This window comes from Barbus barbus (assembly GCF_936440315.1).
Source record: "Barbus barbus genome assembly, chromosome: 10".
Lineage (NCBI taxonomy): Eukaryota > Metazoa > Chordata > Actinopteri > Cypriniformes > Cyprinidae > Barbus > Barbus barbus.
Window position 1 is genome coordinate 18,173,732 of NC_136738.1, and position 18,809 is coordinate 18,192,540.

Here is an 18,809-nt window from a genome sequence, read left to right on the forward strand (position 1 = left end):
CCTGACAAATGTGAATGGAGCCATGAACTTGTCACAGTGTGCACATCCTGCTCCCTCGAGAGCTGCACACGTGTGCTCTAGGCCAAGACACATCACGCAGAGTTTGTGTGTCCTCAGGTGTAATGAAACGTCTGCGCACACTGCCGAAAACACTTGCTACTGCTCCTGAAGACAAAAAAGCTAATGATGTATTTTGCAGGTGCCCTCTTATACTCTCTTCTTATAGCTCATGATGTCATAGACTGCCAATAGAACTGGTGTGTTTGGTACACGTGTTCAGACATTGGTAGCATCAACTATAGCATCTATATCCCTATAGCATCAACTCCAGACGCCGCGTCGTAGATTCACTTCAGAAGGGAACAAAAATGTAATAATTTGTTGTTATAATGTGACAGGTATGTGTGTGTATAGAGTATTTTACAATAGCTTTAAACCTAGTTTAGCCAATCATAATTAAGGACCAGAACTATCAGTTTTACAATGATTGTTTTTTGTCCCATTATCATTGTGCAGGTATAGATCCCTCACAAAATACAGTGGAGGATCTAATGCTGCGAATCTGCCATGAAAACAAGGTTGACAGAAACATGTCTGTATGCCTTTACACTGCTGATGGTATGCCTTTGACTGACGACCCCTTTTTCAACACATGTAGGTGTTCGAATGTTTTTGAAGATCATTTTCAAACATTGTTTTATTTCAAATGTAGAGACAATTGTTTCCAACGCCAAATGTGATGTCTTGGTTAAAAGTCTATAAGCAGCTACAGAAAATCAAATAATGATTACTCATTGTATTCAGTACAAATGTGGGAAAAAAACAACAATTTTTTGTGTGTTATTCGTTTAGTCAGATCGTCTATTGTGAATTAATTTAAGATCAGGCAACATTTAAAAAATATTCAATGCAGAAATCCAGATCAAAGCAATTCTGCTTGTTGTTCACTAATTTAATTTCTCTGCATGCTTTATATCTTCATTATTACAGGGTCTTTGAATGACAGACATATTGCAAGTGGGAGTGAACTGTATGCCATATTTACACCAAGGGAAAATTTAACAGAGTTACCACCGACACAAAGACAGGCCGACATCAGAAATGACGGACCAAGTGTCATCCGTTGTCACATAATGTTACAGGTACTGCTACTGATGTATGATGACCTTAATCAAAAATTGAAAATCTAATGATTCACCAAAACAAACCTATAAATTTCACAATTGGAATGTAATGTCAATGGTAGAAAAGAACTAAGGATGGATGTTATACATTTTTTTTGCTTTTTCCATTAACAGTGTAATGCATCAAATGTAAACAGAAGAATCTACCCATTACATTCTGTCTTTTAACATGATACTGAATCAAATTCTAACCCAAAAGTCAAATCCTTTTGTATTTGTACAAATATATTTACCACTTCTCCAATCACCTTGGGAGGATGGTGCTCATCCATGCTGGTCATTTCATCCATGTGACTCATTTTCAGATGCGTTAATCTTATCCTGTGTTACAACCATCTGAAATATATATGCGACAGGTATATTTGTAGCAATAGCCAACAGTATATTGTATGAGTCAAAATATTTTTTTCTTTTATGGCAAGAATCATTAGGATATTAAGTAAAGATCATGTTCCATGAAGATATTTTGTAAATTTCTTGCCATAAATGTGTCAACTTAATTTGATTAGTAATATGCGTTGCTAAGAACGTGGACCACTTTACAGGCAAATTTCTCATTTTTTTTTTTTTGGTTGTACCTCGGCTAAATATTGTTGTATCGAACCATACATCAATGTAAAGCTTTGAGATGGAAATCTCAATTTCAAAAAATGTATCCTTATAGCTGGTTTTGTGGTCCATGGTCACACATCAACATCAGTCATCTTGTTTTTATTATATTTGTTCAATAGGGAGACTTTGAAATCAAAGTTGACCTCGAAAGTGATACACTGAGGGATGTGACACTACGCCTTTCTCTTGAAAGTGGTATACCAGCACCAGTTCTTCACATCAGGTCACTGATGATCATATTAATGAGATTACATAATTATATGCTCATGCTAATTATTGTTTTACTTCTGATTTACTATATTGTTTAAAATATCAAAAATCTTTCAGTATTGTTTTCCAAGATTAAATTGGTCTTTTATGGGTTTTTTTCCACAGAGGCGAAGAGTATAATCATGTTGACAAACTAAATGAGCTTGGAATCACAGAGGATTCAATTCTACATTTCTCTCTGTCATCGTTTGATAATGAGAAGCCAAGTCAAAGTCTTTTGTTCCAAAAAGATGTCAGACCCTCAGTGAAGCAAACGGAGAAAGGCCTAAGTGTTTTTCTGTCAACGCTCTATGCCATTGTATGTTAAAAAACTGTATTTTCTATCCCCTTACCCTACCCCTAAACCTGCATTTTTAGATCTATATTGCGCTGCAGTTTAGCTCAAACCTTAAAATAAAAAATAAAAATAAACAACTGTGGCCAATCTTGTTGGTTGGTTGGTTTTTATATAGTAGAAGCTACATTTATAGCTTTTGCTCATTAGAAAGGCGGTTTCATTTATTTATGCATTTAGATGTTGGGTGATTTTTGATGTCATTAGAGACATTCACCCTGATAAGATGATCATCTGTATCTATGGACACATCGGTACTCAAACCACGAGAATAGTGGAGCCAACTGGTCCACAACTAATGTAATTACCAATAATTGTTTTTTGACAGCAGATTTGAGGCCAGCAGCTGCAAAATTCGGTCACACTTTATATTAGGTGGCCTTAACTATGTACTTGCATCAAAAAAATAAGTACAATGTACTTATTGTGGTCGTATTGTATTGCAAAACACTTTTGCTGCCATTAAGGTGGGATACGGGTAAGGTTACGGGCAGTTTGGTGGTATGAGTCGGCTTAATGGTGGGTTAAGGTGTAAGGGATGGGTTAACAGTCTAATTATAAATGTAATTACAGAAATTAATTACAGATGTAGTTACATATAGGTATTTTAAAAAATATTAGTACAATGTAAAAACATGCATGTACATGGAGTGCATTGTGCCAAATGATTAATTTAAATTTAAATACACAGTAGTTAAGGCCACTTTTAATATAAAGTGGGACCCAAAATTCAGATAAAACTTACTGCTTTATTTTTCAGTGCAACTATTGGTAAGATTCAATATTTTGTCTTTTTCTTTAGAAACGTAGACACTGTGGAGATGAATTTAAGCAAGTGGTTGCATATATTAGGAGACTGAGTGCATGCAATGCTTTGGCTCAAAGTTTACTCCAAATGATCTGTGGGAACTTGCATGTAACTAGAAACCAAAAGGTAGGTTATTGTATATTATAAAGCGTGCAAATAATTCACAGAACGGGGTTGAGTTTCACACACTGATATACAGTGAATTGTCATTGCAGTATTAGTTAATATATAAATCTTTTATATTTTCGTTTCAGATTGCTGTTGTTGAGGGTCTTTACTTTCTTTTCCGAGAGTTGTTACCAGGTCTTAATGAAAGATCAGGCCCAAAGGTCATTGAAGATGGTGATGTTTTTGAATATGCAAATATTTGCTGGGCTTACTTGATTACTCAAGGACAGGTATGTTTGCTTTTTTTTTTTTTTTTTTTTCTTGAAAGAGCACTTCATAAATCAGATCAGAAGCTGTTCAGGAACTATTTTTCATTCCGGTAGCATGAAGTACAAGTACTGCAGCCTGTTTCCCAATAACCAGACTGTAATGTGCATCTTAAATGACCACATGAACTTTACAATTTTTTAAAAGAAAAAGTAAATAAAATGCATATTTATTAATATTGTACAAAAAAACTTTATCACTTAAGAAAAATACACTGTATTGGTCTTATGTTCACAGATACTAGATTTACATTGTTACATTAAGTCACTAAATTTATTTTAATTTTTTCAATTCAGAATGAGAGTACTGATCTGGAGATCTATGCTACAATTTCCTTGAAAGCTTATCCTACTGGCCAGCGACTGTCTGAGCCAGTGAGAGTACCAGGGACACCAGAAGTATTTGACAGGTCATACATACTGGAAAAAATCACAGGTAAAAGCTGGAACTAAGATGCTTGTTATACCATCATCTCAATTTATCACCACATCCATAATGTGAGGTTTTATTTTAGATGGTGTAAAAATTCCAAACTGTGAGGAGGTGAATCTACAGGAGTCATCGATCCAAAGAGCTACAGATATCGAGAAAATTTTGCTTAGTCTTCCGCCATCGTTTGATAGGTTTCCATTGTGGATCTTTTATAACAGCACCCCACAAGGTTGCAAGTATGTCATATTTAGGAGTCTTAAAACTATAATTTGAGAAATATATTTTATTAATAATATTGGATATGTAAAACAATATTACATTTTTATACAAAATGCCTTTTTAAAGCTTTCAGATTGAACACAAGAAAACATTTTCAGACATGTTTGAGGATGTCAAACGGTTCAGTCACTTGATGGTCACACCACCCCTGCAACTGGCAAATATGGGAACTGAGGGTCCTCTGCTGGTGTATCTCAGTGAAGGTTCAATTTCTATATTGTTTGAATGCTAATAGCTAGATTGTTTAATCAATTGATTATACTGTAAATATACAACAAATAAACAACATAAATAGGATATTTGCATATAAGTTTCGGTTGCGAAGTGTTAAAAACCTGATAAGATTTTTTTTCCTGTTTATATTAGCAAAATATATCAGTGTTGTCACTTTAACAATTCTGATCTAACATTGTTTATCTATATAGATAATCTAGGTGTTTACTTGAACAAAGACAAGGGTGACCCCTTTAAGATTTGGGTTTACGACTGTCTGTCTGGAAGTGTGAACACACAAAATGTGAATGATCTGGCTAAAATGTAAGTATCTTTTCCCCATAAATAACAGACAGGGGCTATGTAATTATAGTACTTTGATAAATGCCAATTCACCGGAGTAAACTTAAGTTTTCCTATTCAGTTTAAACATTTATTAATAGGGTATTTTACTGCCGATTTTACCAATGGACCCTTTTCACAAGACTGTGATGACGCGTTTAATGATAATCAGCTTTATAAATCCTCAAGTTTTTCATTTTTATTATAACACTGTATTATATCACCTTTGCATCAAATTACAAAACTAGTTAACGATAATGTGAGGGTGTTTCTAATGCAGCGTCTATGGGAAGGATGGTAAATTTGACATTGTTCTCTCTTCTGACTGCCCTTATCAGTCTCTCTCAATATTTTTTTTCTTTTATTGAAATTCATGGAAAACACTATTGTGGAGTTTTTCTTTTGCTATTTGATCAAATGTGAATGCACAAATACATTTGTGGTACTCTCATTCACCTATCTTCAAATTAACCCAACTGTGATGACTTTGCTGCCGCGAAACCAGAAATGTGAAAAAGGTCCATAGGATTCTGCATATTGTTTTACAAATAAACTGCAAATAATTTGGATCAAAGATAGCAGATTTAAACATCTAACAATAAAAACATTGAAAACCTTTTAAATGAGCTGATCAGCTAGGTGTTTGTGTATATATTTATATTAAAAAAAAGATTTCAAATTGACTTAAGCTGCTCTTTTAAGATTTTACATATTTGTAGGGTTTACAGTACAAATTGTACAAATAACTTTCTCCTTTTTCCAATTTTACCCATTCAGACTCAATGATACCAGAACTGACAACACTGTTGAAGTCAGTAAAACCCCCAAAGAGGCAATTGTGGTAAGTATTAGAGAAGTACTAGAAGTTTTTGTAATTGTTTTCTACACTTTCAAACGGCTACAATCCCTAACTGTGCCAGGGCACAGCAGTTTGGTACACGCTTACTTCTTGAGGAAAGTCACAGTGCTTCACAAAGCTTCTTTTCCCATAGCCAGTTCACATAAAAGGTGCTAAAGACTGTTAATAGACTTATTTAATCAGATATGAAATCATTATTTTTGTATGTTCACTTATAAGCAGGGCCTAAAACTAACTTTTTGCCACACCTGCCAATGGCCGGTGACCTGATTAAAATTTACCAGCCAAACATTTTTTTTTTTTTACCGGCCATGAAACTCTTTTTGCAAAAACAGGCATTTATTACAACTACAATGACTAAACCTATTTACAATGTTTTTAATTTGTCCTTTTTGTCCTAAAAACGTTGAGATTCTTGTCCTTTGTGTACACTAAAAAATGCTGGGTTAAATACAACCCAGTGCTGGGTAAAATATGGACGAACCCAGCAATTGGGTTGTTTAGACCCAGCGGTTGGGTTGCTGCCCAGAAGTTTGGGTTAAACATTTAACCCAACTGTTGGTTGAAAACAACCCAGCATGTGTTCTGTCCAATATTTACCCAGCACTGGGTCATATTTAACCATTTAACATAATTTAACCACATTTTTAATGGCAAACGGAGCAGTCCATCATGTTACACCTGTTTCACACATACTCTATTTGCAGTAGGGGTGGGTGATATGGCAAAAATATATCACAATTTTGTTTTTAGAAATATCACGATTTCACGATTCTTTGCCATGTTGGTTTTACTATTTTGTCTGAGCAGTACAGCCACACTAATTTCCCTATAATAAAGACAAATCCTTTCAAGGTAACAGAATATAAAAAAGAATGGTGGATATTTACGCCCAACTGGGCAAAGATTAAAATCTTTATCATTTTATCTTTTGTTATTAAAAAATAAGAACAAAGATACAAATAATATACAAATAAAACCGTGTTTTATTTTTAGGTACAATAGGCATATTTACCAGGAGCATTCAAGAAATTGAATGAACAAATATAAAAATAAAACACTAAATAGATTGATTCTTATTAAAGTAACTATTTTTTCAGTCAAGAGTAGCGAGTTATATTTTTCTCTCTTTGTTGTTTTTAACATTAAAGAATAAAAATTCTTTCACATGTCTGTCGATTGTCTTTTATATTTATAATCATCATTTACTCACTCAAAATTAGTTTTAAACCTGAATGACTTTCTTCTGCTGAACATAAATGCTATTAGGTCCACAGTGACTTCCATAGTATTTTTTTCCCCTACTATCAAAGTCAATGTGGACCAGCAACTGTTTGGTTACCCACGTTCTTCAAAATATCAATTTTTGTGTTCAGCACATGAAATAAGTTTAATACAGGTTTGGGACAACATGTGAGTAAATAATGACAGAAATTAAATTTTAGGGTGAACTATCCCTTTAATTACAGTCAGCAGCATGTTTAGTTCTGTCCCTTTAAGACCTGCAGCATCCATTTTCTCTCAACTGTTTACTTTCATTTTAGACATAACCAACTGAGTATATATGTAAATCTTGTGTGTTTTGACAGTATTAGCTCAAAAGAACTTAGTTGAGTAATCAGGCGCTGTTAGACAGGCTTTTTAGTTTGCGCGCTTCAGGTGTACGGGCTCAAGCTGAACCGCGGCTTACTGCATGCAGTACATACGAGTATAGTCATTTGTCATATTATGTGCCATGTGCTTTGATGTATGATATGGCCAGCATACTCTGTGATCCGACCGTGTCCTCCTCCCCTCTGTCCCAAACACACATATGTAAATAACATATATTAGGTAGTCTACACAATAAACTTGAGCCAAGTTTTCAAGATGTGTATACACACATTGCTAACCCTGTCAGGAAAAATTATGTCTGACCCTTCTCACATTTTGTATGAGGAATATTCATTTTTGCCATCTAACAGAAGGCTTAGAGTTGCATATGCTAGACTGAATTGGTTATGTTACATGCGGTAAAATCTTTTGTGTATCAGTCTGTAAAATTTAATAAATCAGAATCGGGGATTCAAATTGGCCTCTGGAAAATAGAAAGGACTCATGCACTGTAGCTGTGTGCTTATGTATATACTGTTGTTGTTGTTTGTTTATTTATTTATTTTGTATTAAGGTGCGTCTATTGTTTAGTAATTATCGATGTGAATTGATGTGAGACATGCTGTGAGATAGCAAACATGCTATTTACAGGTGACAAATCAAATACAGAGTAACCAGGGTCAACAAAACATACATGACAGCCAACATGGTTTGTGTGAGTATGTGTGTGTGTGACTAGGTGTTGGGGTTGAAAGTATAACTAAACAAAATTTTTTTATTATTTCTAAAAAAGTGATGTATTTTCGTGCATTTTATTTTTGCATGTGGTGATTGTGAAACGCGAAACACATTTACATGATTTTATGGTGAAATTTGTTATTTTTAATGTTAATCAGGTCAATTTTGATCAAAAACAATGCACTGTGACTTTAATTCATCGTAAGTGTCGCAGCAAAAATGGACTCGGCGCCGAAAAGATCGCGGCACTGCTGCTCACGCGACGCTCCTGCTTGACGCTTGTTCCTGCTCCCGGTGTGAATGCACTCATTTTTTAACATGCACGCTGAAAAAAATACGCAAGCTTAACCGGCAAGGCTTTAAAACACACACAAATAATGTACTTTTGTGATTGCGGATAAGTGCAGTGTCCCGTGAATGTAAGTCTAACGCTGAGTTAACACTGAATGGATGTAGCGTTGTACAGTGCCGTGGCGCCAGAACTGCAACTGAAAGAATGTGCGTATTTCTTCAAAAGCAGATCGTGGAGACATTTTTATCGCCCACGCTCAAAAGTCGTCATATCGCACACCCCTAGTTTGCAGTGTATGTGGTGCGTATTTTGTCCCGCACCCATGTTAACGGATTAGAGCAGGGCTATTCAATTAGCTTCATTTGAGGGCCGGATTATCGAACAGAAAATTTGAAGGGGGCCAAGGGGGTCGGGGCCGTCTTGATCTCTTTTTGAGGCTTCTATAAAATTAGAAATTAAATTGAAATTTAAAATCTATAAAAGGTTAACATTAGTGCTGTCTGTCAATCTATTTAAAAAAGTAATCACATGTTTTTCTGTACTCATGATTTGTCGCATATTTATATTGTCGTAATTTCACATTGCACCTCCAAATTAATGGAGAAACAACATAAAGATAGTATATTTTAAATGTTTTTAATGGCATCTTTTTACAAAGTAGCCTATTATTAATGAAGCATTAATACCGATACTGCTACTGGTGTCTCTATTAAATGCATTTTCCATCAATTTTACCTATTAATTATAGCCATTCAACATTACAGTATAATTGAAAGCCATTATTTTTAACATTTAATAGGCTCTGAAATATGAAGTGATTTTAAAACCATCTTCACATAAACTATAAATTGTATATGCATAAACTATACAGATGAATCTTTATTCAGTTACAAAAGTTAATCAGCGACTAGAGCAGTCTAGTGATTTCTCTTTTTCTTTTGTTCTTTAATTTACATCAATGACAGACTTCAGCAGGCTTCACTTTAAAATCAGCGCTGTCTCTTTTAAACCTGATGGGCACGACGCGGATCTGACACCCTATTTTCTCAACTCTTTACGGTCATTTAAGACTTTATAACTCATTTAAGACTATGTTTACGAGGTAACTTGCCAAAACCGCATATTTTGACAATTGTGTGTGTCTTCGTCTTTTGAAGTGCTACTGGTGCACTAAAGCGGCTGCGTCTGTGTACAGCCAAATGAGGAGAGCAAACTTTCAAACTATAGCCTACTTCATTGCACCGTTTCTGCGGCGTAACCCCAGGTATGTGTTGCCACATTCTCGGGTTATGAAGAAAAAAGTTAAATCTTCCGAAATGAAGCAGCAAAATCTTCTCAGGTAAAAGTTATAAGAACCGTACAGGGACAAGCGGGCCATCACACTGCGCTGACCTTATCAGTCCGTTTGTATCTATTATTTGATTCGCTCTTGTCGCTTGTGAACAGCTATAATCATGATGATCTTGTCTTTGGAAAAGATAATTTTATTCGCTTATGTCAGAAATGGCGAATCTCTTTAAAAACTAACTGTTGTTCTCTCTACATTGCATTGTTATATTTCGTAAAAGTTTTACCCGCCAACTGGCGACTGACACTGTTACATCTACTCCCCAACGCCGATTTTTACACTCATTTGGCGCTTGGCGAGTGTTAATTTTAGGCCCTGCTTATAAGCATGAAGTGTTGAATTGTTTGAAAGCTCTATGGTTTCATAAAGTAATCATTAAAACATCCTTATATAACTTAGAGTGCATAATTTACGTTGAAAAACAAGTTACTAATTCAAATTAATACATTAATTCTTTTATCAGGTGCTCTTTGATTCAAGTTCTTCAATGATGGAAGAATGTTATGACACGGACAGTCAGATGAAGCGCATTGATGCTGTCAAGCAAATCTTTGACAGCTTTTCAAACCGAAGCATGTCATATGATTTTCAGCATGTCATCTGCCTTGTGATGTTTAACGACAAAGTTAAAACTCTTCTTAAATTCACAGAAAATTTGGAAACCTTCAAGGTATTTTTCTCCTGATTACACCATTATCTCAATTAAAGGAAAAAAAACATTTGTGATAAATGCCACTTGTATACTTTTTGAATCAATGTATTGCATATTATTCTTTTTCATGTAGGAGCAAGTGCATGCTATTGAAGCATCTGGGTACACTAGGTTATATGATGCACTTGTTCGTGGTATCTCAGAGCTTGACGATATCAAGAAAAGTTTTCCAGCATGCAGATGTCGCATCTTGTGTTTGACAGATGGCAACGATTTCAGGTGTGTGTTTCCTGTACTACTTGAATTGATGGTCTTAAAATGTTACTACACCAACTAAAATGATTATGGATAACATTTATTGTCTAATCTACAGTTCCATGAGTAATCCAGTCACCATTGCCAGAAATTTGATGGCCAGCAATATTGTGGTCGATGCAATTATTGTTGGCAAGGCAGATAACACTGTTTTACATGGAATCAGCTATGTAACAGGTTTGTGTGTATTAACATTTTTCTCTTATACTCATTTTTAACGCACAAAATTAACTCAAAATGCTAATGTTTTTTTTTTTTTTTTTTATATGGGTCTATTTTATAGATATGTTTGGTCAAACTATTATCAAACCTATAAGGCAAGTTATAAAGGTTTTTTTTTCATAAATTAAGTAAATATTTCAGTATTTCTGTAAATAACAGAATAAAAGTTGTTTCTGCTTTTTTGAACATCCTGGTACATAAAACCAGTCTGACCCAATAGTGTGACTGTATTAGTACACAATTCTCAGAACAGCACTGTAGCTATGGTCTAGAATCTGCTAAATCAACAATCAAGACGCCATAAGGCCCAGACTAATACAGATAAACAATAAATGCACAATACAGACAACAGCACAATACATTAACAAATTACCTAAAATTGAGGGCAATAAAATAAACTACAGCAAAATCCCAGATCTGTAAATTAAGGAAAAAAATAAATTTGTTAACATCTATAAAATGTATGCAAACTAAAATTTTACTTTACATTTTTCCCAATATTATATTGCAAGTTTTTATAACGTTGAGTTTCAGGCACCATGCTACCCATTTGGTACGATAATGCCAGAGTTGAGATGTTTCCACAGGACTCAGATTAGGCAGTTTTATGTAACAATCTTGCGACTGCAGTAGGTGCAGTAGAGTCCATGTGAAGACGTTTGATTATCAAACACCAAACAGACAAATCCAAACTTTAGGCAGGGAATTGTGGTCAGGGTAATGTAGAGGTTAATAACACGAGACCCTCCACCAACAAACAAATCTAAAACATTAATCCAGATCCAGAAAAGGCAAGGTAAATCATTAACAGAATGCGATCTAATAATCGTGAAACAAAGGCTGTAGAACTGGTAATGCTTTGCATCAGCATGGTTTACTGTATTGGGGAATAACAGTTAAAACCCATGGACCAGGTGTGATGAACAAAGACCAGGAGTCAGATTGCGATTTTTAAAAAAAAAATTTTACTGAAGAAATAGTTTGCAGTTTCATCCACAGAAGTTGGCGTCAATACTTGCGTGGAGTTCGTAGGCCGCTCTGCTTTACAATACAAAAATCACCACAATTATAGCCTGACAGAGGTTGCTAATTGCGTCAATATTCAGCAAAAAAAAATAATCAGCAAAATTCTGATTGATTCCAAAACCTAGATAAACTTGGACAATTTCAGACCAGCCAACCTGTATGCATTTTGTGTAGCGGGCACGCATTTTGACCTCAATGTGCTGACACAGAACAGACAGTTAACATGTTTGGGTAACAGCTTCACAAACAGTCTTTTCAACTACACAATATAAATTACTGTAATACAGAAATAATACTATCACAGAAATACTGGGATCAAAGTTAAGTTATATCTAGTTCAGATATAAACACTGTTTATTAGGGGTGTCAACAATAATCGATTCGGCGATGCATCGCGATGCGGGGCATGAACGATTCAGCATCGATGCGGCAAAGTGCCATAATCGATTATGTCACTGTTTATTTTCTGGCGGAAAATAAAGTTGTGAAGTTTCAAATACTTCCGGTTCCGGGGGAATAACAACAACAACGGGCAAGATGGCTGAGGCGGAGGGAGATGACCGCGATAGACGGGTTATTAAAAACGCGCCTAAAGCTTGGAAAGCGGACATCTGGGCACATTTTGGATTTTATGAAGTGAATAGGAAACTAGACAAGTCTTACGCGGTGTGTAAAATCTGCCAAATGCTAAACAGTGAGAAGTTATGATGTAGGCTTAGGTTAAACTATACATTTCCTCACTCTGAAACTGATTGTTGATGATGGTGATGTTGAACTCGGACGGAAGAAGTTGTTTGTTTGCACAAATTTGGTAGTAGGCTAGCCTACACACTTTATTTTTGGTTTACATTACTGTATTTCACATCTTGATATTTTGTTTTATGCAGTTGATGTGATGTAGGATCAGGGCAGGCATATTTTGCCATTGTCTTAAAGCTGCCAAGCTGCTGTTTTGTTGAGAATAGTTTGCACTTTACTACTTGAAAAAAGTTTCACAGTAATAAGTGGTTACTGTGTGTTGATGCACTGAATATTTTTATTCCTGGGTGGTTGTTGTTAAAATAGTGCTACTTATTATTTTAATATTTGCACAGGACTTCAGGAAGTGGCCTGTCTTAGAGCTGCTATTTTACTGTGTGTAAAAAAAAAAATATTTGTTCACTGCTGAAAAAAGTTGGCTGTTATTTTATTGCTCTATTTATTTAATTTCAAATGGTTCTTAAGCAGAGAGAAGAGAAACATTTCTCATTCAAAGCACTGAAAGCACTGATTTTGATTGTTTTCTTTTTCAGGTTTGAAAATGCCGTATCCAATACCCTGTACCATTTTATTTAATTACATTTTATTTTATTTAATAACTTTTATGTCAAAGATACAGGAGACACATAGCAGCCAATAAAATCTGTTGTTTAATATCTGCTTGTATTGCCTCATGACTGATGAAAAATTTGCCTTGTGTGCAGTAGAATTTTGATGGATCGCAATGCATCAGAGAATCGAATTGAATCGAATCGTTACCTGGTGAATCGTAATCGAATCGAATCGTGAGGGCAGTGCCAATGCACACCCCTACTGTTTATGGTAGCGATCAAAATAGACTTTTTGAAAGTTAACTGGCGCTTCAAATAACGTTGGTGTCGAGTGCATTGTTTCGCCACTAGGCAGCGAAAAGTGACTTGAATCAAGAGATTCGTTCAAAAACGCTGATTCATCCAGTAAAGAAACAAGTGAAGTATTTATGAGTGAGACATTAAATCATTCATTCAAACCACTTTTTCATAATTTTAATATAACTAAATATATTATAAATGCATATTAATTTAAGGGTTTAATAATTAGTTCAAATTAAACACTTTTAAATAGACTGCAGCAATAATATTTTGTCACACATTATTTTTATTTTTTTTGTGAGAATCTTGATCTCTGTTTGAGACGCACAAAAAAAATTGTGATTCTCAATTTATCCAGAATCGTGCAGCTGTAGTATGTGACTGAGAGCAGACCTTTTGGGAAATATTTAACATGAATAACGTTATCCTAACACTACATAATTTTCAAGCTAGCTTGCCTATTCACCAGGCATTTAAGTTGGCGAAGTAGTGTAAAGTTATGTGCTCGGTGACAGAAAAGTGTGTGTGTGTGTGTTCATGCCTTGCAGCTAAAAAAAAAAAAAAAACATGACATCGGATGAGGACACTGACAGGGAGAGAGTAGCAGACCTAAAAAGAAACCAAAAAGAGTCCATGCCCCACAGCAGTTCCTCACAAAAAATGAAAGCTCTATGAACCCCTCACCCCACCCCGTTAAAGGTTGGCAGGTCTGCAATTTCCACATATGGACACAAGCTTGAAGCATGTCTTCTGATCACTATTTTGGTGATGAGTGATCAGAGGTCCGACACAATACGTCTCTCCAAAGACCTATATCTGATACGCTGGACATCGGCAGTTGAATGTTTGTCCTGGACTGTCTGAGCTTCTCCCTGTACAGACAGATACTAACACAAATACGCAGAGAAACACATATCTTCAAAGTTGCCTCAGCCCTAAACCTTATCGTGCATGGTCACACACACAATGAGAGCAGCTTCTTAGAGAGTAAAAAGCCATATTCAACTTATTCTCTAACATGCATAAATGTAACTTTGATTATAATATTTCTTAAATAATTATGAATTAATATTATTATGAAGGCCATTGTGGATCTGCGATCCATATAAATAAAGTATATAAAAAAGAAACCGGAAGTAAATGGTGGATGTGGAGTCGGAAGATGACTCCCTACGGTGATTGGGGGAATGAGTCCTGGGATGAGATGTTACATTTTGGATGTTATAAAGGTGGACTGGACAGTTGTGAAGTATTTACTTAAGAAAATTAAAAAGGTATCTGTACTTTGATCAGTGTTTTTCTTTGGAAAACTTTTACTTCACTACATTCCATACCTTACTTTTTTACTGAAGTACATTTCATAAATGAAAGTTTTGTTTGCCTTTAATACTTAACCGCAATATGGATACCATCACGGAGAAGCTCACGGTTAAAGGAAAATTGATGATTTGGAGACCAGAAATGGACTAAGAGAGTAGCTGTGAAATTGGAATGCGGCTACTCGCCCGAAGACCAAACAATCTTATCTTCTTTGGCTCTCCTAACCAGCGCAACCTCGGACAAGGTCAAAGCTGGAAAATTTCCCCGGGAAGAGCACTGCAGTTAGACTCTCTTGCGTTCCCCCCCCCCCCCCCCCCTTCCAGACACCTGCTGTTGTTGACTCTGTTGGGGTCCTGATCAAGGCTGTCTCCATGGCAACCTGCTGTGTCGCTTTCACAATCTGCGGACTGAGGCAACTTGATTTGAATGCCAGTGTGCCAACTTCCCAGGCCACACATACATACATACACACACACACACACACACACACACACACACACACACACACACACACACACACACACACACACACACACACACACACACACACACACACACATATACAGATACGCACTCACCTCCCAAACCCCCATCCAACGCCTTCGCCGCTTTGTACCGTCATTCTGATAGGCGGGTCTGACCGGTGCCGGAAATGGCTGCAGGACCGGATGGCTGCTTGTCGGAACTGGATTCCCCCCCCCCCCCCCCCCCCCCATCCCCCGTTGCAAGTCGTGTGTCTTCCCTGTTACTATGTGCTTTTTGTTGCTGGGGTGTTTTTTCTGTTCTCACACTGTACTCTCATAAGAATATAGTCTGTGAATTATTTTTTTTTTCTCCCCCTCTCCTCATGTCAAGCTGTATCTTTTCTATAATACCTACATTTCAGTGCTGGTTATACTCTGTATGATTATGTATGTGACAAATAAAATTACTACTATTAAGAACATTTAAAAATGTAGCACTTTCTTGTACTCAAGTAAAACTTTGTTACTTTTACTTGAGTAAAAGAAAGTACTAGATTTCTAATATAATTAAGTATTAAATGATATTTAATATGAAACAGTGCAGTAAAAAAGTACAATATTATGCTTTGGAATGTTGTGAAGTAAAGGTTTTCTGATGAAAACACTCTGATAAAGTACAGATACTTTTTTAATAAATAAAAATAAAAATGTACTTTTAAAGTAGAGTAAAAATACTTATCTACTGTCCACCTCTGTAGGGCCTCCTTGCACTAGCCAAATCTGAGTTTAAACTGCTGTAGTTAAAAACTCAAAGGAGTGTGCACTTGTTGATGACATCCATTTTTAGTTGACATATCATTGTGGCTTTCTCTGTTGATTTTAGGTGGCTATTGCTTTAAGCCTGAGAATGCAAAAGCTGCCCTAAGGCTGTTTGAGATGGAAACTGTCTTGTCCATGGAGCTGAGGGCAGAGAGAGCAAGGGTACCTGCTTCTTCCGTACAAACAGAGGTATGAAATGAAAGCCATTACTTGTTGTCTACCTTACATTACAGATAATGGATATTCCTATATTTTTGAATGAAAGTCTCTCTCTTTACATAACCTCCCCTAGTGAAAAATAAATATACTAAAATGTATTTGAAATAAATTTATTTCATGTTAAGTATACTACAAATTAATTTACATATTTATGGAAATAATAAAATACACTGCAGCTGTACTTTACTAAACTGGTATATTTAAAGTCTGCTAAATTGGAACTAAAGTAGTGCTTGAAGTCCAACTAAAGATGAACTGAAATATATTTGATTGTGCTAAAGTGGAGCTATTGCAAGTATACTTCAGGTACACTTTAAATATCTTCCTTTAAAAAACCTTCATTATTCAAAGATCATATAATCCTCATCAATGGTGACATTAAAACACATTTTAGGCTTAATATCAAGAAATGTACATTGTGCACAAGTACTCCAAATAAAGTTTAATTATTTACTGACATCGCTCAAGACTTACTGATGTAAAAATGTTGATAGATTTGAACTATACTTAGTTTGAAATCAGTGTATTTTAAATATAGTACTTTTTTTACTTGGGTCGGTAAACATGTATGTGCAAAAAAAAATGATTTCTGCAAATACCTGCAGTTATTGTGGAAAATGTCTATCAACAGCTAGATTAGAAAAAAAATGTTTTATTTGTTATCAATAGGAAGACTTGACCAAAAGTTTTGCTACCCATGGCTATGATGAAAGACCAGAAATGAAGATTCCTGCTCAAATCACGGAGAAAGCAGCCAGGACAGAGAAGTATTATTGACTGTCCACAAATTCAGACCACAAGTCCACTATTTATTTTAATTTTTTTAAATAACACATGAACAAGAGTTTGATATGGCTCGATCCACTTAAGTCGTGACGCATCAAATACAGTTTCCAGGTTTAAGCCTTTATTCTTTTTCATGCAGGCATATTGTTCATTTATAGCTAAGCTTTTGAAAAGTTAGTGTGCATTTGAGATCTAAAATAGTGTTTGGACCCAGAAACTATGACATGTGATGTCAGACTTGACAAATGGCCATCACAGTTGTTAATATGTAGAGCCATATTGCTCATCTTTGGGATCTCCTCTGTAGACATGGAGTAAAACAGCCCTATATTTAACGAAGCAAAACACCTGAACTGAAAGTGATGTGACCTGTTTTCAAGTAGTGCAGAAGTTTTTTTTTTTTTTTTTTTTGTGTGCAAAATTACTACGATTACAAAATGATGACAATTGTTATATAAAAACACGGTTCTTTTATTTAAAATTTCTAGTAAATATTCCCATAGTACACAATCTTAAATTATAGGGAATATTATGATAGCCTAACTGTCTTTATACTACATACTAATATACAGTTAATTTCCTTATTAGTGTACTAAAAAAGAAGATACGAGAATGCAAGTCAGGCCGCTTCATGGAGAAAGATAAACGGATCATAGAAGAGCTGAAAAGTCTTCACTGTGATCCCCATCCATTTTGTTCTGTGTATCCCTCAGAAACCGATTTCAGTAAGTATGATTAAATCTGCTTTTACGTTTGTGGTCAAAATAAGACCGTTCATGCTGTTTCTCCTGCTGTTAGATTTTCATGAATGAAGTGCATCAGTAATTGTGAATAATTTGATCAATAATTAAATCATAATGAACAATATCAGTAACTGGGGGCATACACCAAACTAGGTTGCTTGCATCTTTACAAAACTAATGTTTTTGATACTTGACTAATTGTAAGGCAGTTAATCTTTACTATTCAGTATGCAGCCTAAAATGTACATTTCTCTAACCACCTTACACTTCCTGTTTGTGGGTAGAGGCTTCTTTGTGTATTGCTCACATAAACAGCCATAATCCTCAAAAACCTGGTAACACATTAATTGGTTTGAGTATCTGCCACTTAATCCTTGGATATAGTGTCAGTTGCTTCCTCTAATTAAATGTAGTCAAAGTTACACATACAAGTAAAATGTACAATAAAGTTGTTGACATGCACTTAAATGTTTTCAGCTTTTTGGAGGATTGTCATGAAAGGACCGCCTGAAACCCCCTATGAGAATGGAATCTTTGAGCTGTATTGTCAGTTTGGTTGTGATTATCCAGTGAAACCACCTGCTGTTCGATTCTATACTCCTGTATCCTTAAGCCTTAGAAGTGTCACAGTCATTTTCAGAAACTGATTTCGGTTTTGATTTGTATATTAAGAGTAGAGCGCAGAACACCTTAGTATTTTGTACTTAACTGCAGTACAGATTTATCATTGCAACATCAACAGTGTGGGAAGGATTTGCCACAACATATTTGATCGAAACTACTCGGCTGATGTTACTATGAGAGAGATCTTGGATGCTGTATATGGACTTCTCATACTCCCAGAGGCAGAAGATCCATTAGACAGGTAGCCTCTTATTCTTCATTAGTTTTTGT

At 35.5% G+C, this 18,809-nt stretch overlaps 1 protein-coding gene across 1 annotated transcript in view; it reads left to right on the forward strand.

Moving 5' to 3' along the window:
- The window catches only part of LOC306875699 (uncharacterized protein), a 35,662-nt gene that overhangs the window by 13,404 nt on the left and 3,449 nt on the right, over positions 1-18,809 (forward strand). Inside the window, exons 4-22 of the mRNA XM_079426400.1 lie at positions 517-654; positions 991-1,142; positions 1,916-2,019; positions 2,172-2,364; positions 3,203-3,334; positions 3,463-3,606; positions 3,940-4,078; positions 4,158-4,311; positions 4,421-4,557; positions 4,780-4,891; positions 5,687-5,750; positions 10,203-10,409; positions 10,525-10,670; positions 10,765-10,883; positions 16,232-16,356; positions 17,056-17,153; positions 17,761-17,897; positions 18,393-18,517; positions 18,635-18,780. Of these exons, the coding sequence (XP_079282526.1) occupies positions 517-654; positions 991-1,142; positions 1,916-2,019; positions 2,172-2,364; positions 3,203-3,334; positions 3,463-3,606; positions 3,940-4,078; positions 4,158-4,311; positions 4,421-4,557; positions 4,780-4,891; positions 5,687-5,750; positions 10,203-10,409; positions 10,525-10,670; positions 10,765-10,883; positions 16,232-16,356; positions 17,056-17,153; positions 17,761-17,897; positions 18,393-18,517; positions 18,635-18,780 (2,572 nt within the window). The remainder of the gene's footprint in view (positions 1-516; positions 655-990; positions 1,143-1,915; positions 2,020-2,171; positions 2,365-3,202; positions 3,335-3,462; positions 3,607-3,939; positions 4,079-4,157; positions 4,312-4,420; positions 4,558-4,779; positions 4,892-5,686; positions 5,751-10,202; positions 10,410-10,524; positions 10,671-10,764; positions 10,884-16,231; positions 16,357-17,055; positions 17,154-17,760; positions 17,898-18,392; positions 18,518-18,634; positions 18,781-18,809) is intronic.